General features: G+C 37.1%; 1 protein-coding gene across 1 annotated transcript; it reads right to left on the bottom strand.

Annotated features, from left to right (window-relative positions):
* Window positions 1-6: 6 nt before the first annotated feature.
* On the bottom strand, window positions 7-573 carry LOC112592456 (octopamine receptor Oamb-like; the record flags this gene model as incomplete). Its single annotated transcript, XM_025336508.1, has 1 exon — window positions 7-573. A coding segment is annotated over one exon (567 nt), but the record flags the coding sequence as incomplete, so codon positions are not given.
* Between the last annotated feature and the right edge of the window lie 1,972 nt (window positions 574-2,545).

The following is a 2,545-nucleotide window of genomic DNA, read 5'->3' as shown; positions in this document are numbered from 1 at the left end:
GCCGCGGTGTATGCGCAACGTGAGCCGCTGCTCGTCGAACCGGTTGCCGAACGTCCGGCGGCTGCGCATCGTCCGGAACCCCTGGTTGATGGCCCGCGTCGTGTGCACGGCCGCCTTGTAGATGCGCCAGTAGAAGAACAGCATGACGAACATCGGTATGTAGAACGAGCCCAGCGCCGAGTACACGACGTACCACTTGTTGTTGGGCAGCTCGCATATCCACGGGCACGACGGCGGCAGCGGTTCCTGCTGCGGCCGGCCGGTGCCGTTCCGGTACAGCTCGTTCCGGATCAACACCGTGGACGCTTCGGCCGGTATGTGCGTGTCGCGCCAGCCGACCAGCGGCGGCAGGCATATGACGAAGCTCAGCACCCACACGATCACCACCAGCACCTTGGCCCGGAAACTGGTCATCAGGCTCGGGTACTGCACCGGCCTGGTGACGGCCAGGTACCGGTCCAGCGATATGGCGCACAGGTTAAGGATGCTGGCCGTGCACATCCACACGTCCACGGCCAGCCACACGGAACACAGGTAATCGCCGAACAGCCACACCTGCAACGTCACATCATACACGCATGGTCAGTATAACGCTCTGTGTTATATCGTGATTGACACCACCAAATGCTTTGAAACGATATTACCGGGGCCAGATCGGAAAAATAATTCTCCCCCCCCCCCCCATCCGCTAAAATAACGCTACCGGATGGTTATTAATTATGCGGTTATGTTTTATGGAAGATTGTAAAGAAAATAAGAATCCTCAGAAATAATGACCTTCTCTTGATTTCATGACTTGAAAAACTATTATTTTCAACGTATTAAATTTAAAAAAAAAAAAAAAAAAAAAAAAAATGGTTGACCGACCGTGTTTTTGACACTACACAGTAAATTAATACCAGCTGTAAGTATTATCGTTTCAAAGTATTTATTAATATTTAATACTCGTGCATAGTGTTTATGCATAACATGTATCGCGCGTTTTCGTAACGTATTTGAAGAATATGTGCCGAAACAAAAGCAGGTGTTTGTAATAAACTTTGTTTTTAACCTGCTAAAACCACCTTTCCCCTGTGACTGGCTTACCCCTCTTCTTTAAATTAAATCCATGTTTCGTCTAAACGCATGTGAATAATGTATCTGATATAAAACTAACCTAACCTGTGCTATGCAATAATAATATGCATGACAATGACGTACGCGTTCGCTGAAAATGAAAATATTTTAGGGCAGCAATACATAGTTACGCCTTTACTCTTTGTAATGCCGACTTCTCGTTTTTTCCACCACCTACCATTATTGTTCAAATGATAAAAATATTTTATTAATTTTTTTTTTCATCTCAGACGTTTTTGATAGCAGTTATAATATGCAGTAGACTTTTATTATATATAAATTATACTTCATGAATCTTTTAGTTATTATTTTTTTATTTTTTTTTTTCGTAACGTGACATATTTATGATTTTCTTGTCCAAAGCTCACGTAAAAATAAATTTAATAACCGTGCATAACATTTTATTGAATAAACTACTTTATATAACCTTATTCTATCTCGATAAAGATAAAATCAACAAGAATATGGGGTCATGAAAAATTATAGAATTACTTTTGTTATCGCGTCAATTATTTTTATTGCAATATGTTCAGTATCGAAATCTTGTTTTTCTCAATACATTATAGAAAAACTTAATGAATCTTATATGATATATCAGATCAATAGCTTCATTGTGACAACTTAACCGTGTTGTAATTAAAATGGTCGGACCGTTATCGCACAAATTGACATCCACGAATTTATTTTATTCGTCTAAATCTTAGTGAACGTAAGTCAAACGCACTTGTTACGTAGATAGTTGACAAGTTGTTTTCACTGTCGTACAAAAAATAAAATATCGCGTTCGTTCGCCGATAATAACGTGGCATGCCGTTGCAATGAATTCTACACGCTAATGTTCTAACATTGTCTAATCGCCGCGCCGTTCAACTGATAATATAATAGTATATGATTGATAACAATTAGTAAAATAATATCATTTATATTTTAAAGTAAAAATATATAAAAAAAAAAATGTTAAGGACAGTAGAGATAGAATAACGACACTCTGACACCTAGAATACAAAAACCTATTTTTCAAGACTTCATGAGAGGTTAAAACATTTTTTTATGATTACTAATAGCTATATAATAATATATTGTCAAACAATCTTCTAGTTAACATTTTTAACTTGGTGTGCTAATTCAATTAATTAATGATTATAGAGTATCAATAGAGAAAAAAAAACAAGACCAAGTCAGGTTAGTTCAAGTTATCTAAATTGTAACGGAAATTTAACATTGTAGTTTATAATTATTTCGTTTACGTATTTTAGGACGCGGCCGCATTTGTTGATGAGTAAAACTATATTTAAATTAAATATATATATTTTATATTTCATTTTATCATTTTAGTGTGTAGGTAAATAAAACACAAAAAACAAAACATTAAATACGGTGTGTTCAAAAAGTACCCGGAATTTTCGTTTTTTCCAAAAAATATTTTTTT

This window comes from Melanaphis sacchari, unplaced genomic scaffold (genome assembly GCF_002803265.2).
Source record: "Melanaphis sacchari strain LSU unplaced genomic scaffold, SCAv2.0 Contig1771_pilon_pilon, whole genome shotgun sequence".
Classification (NCBI taxonomy): Eukaryota; Metazoa; Arthropoda; class Insecta; order Hemiptera; family Aphididae; genus Melanaphis; species Melanaphis sacchari.
The sequence above is the reverse complement of the archived record's forward strand: the minus strand, read 5'-3'. Positions and strand labels throughout refer to the sequence as shown.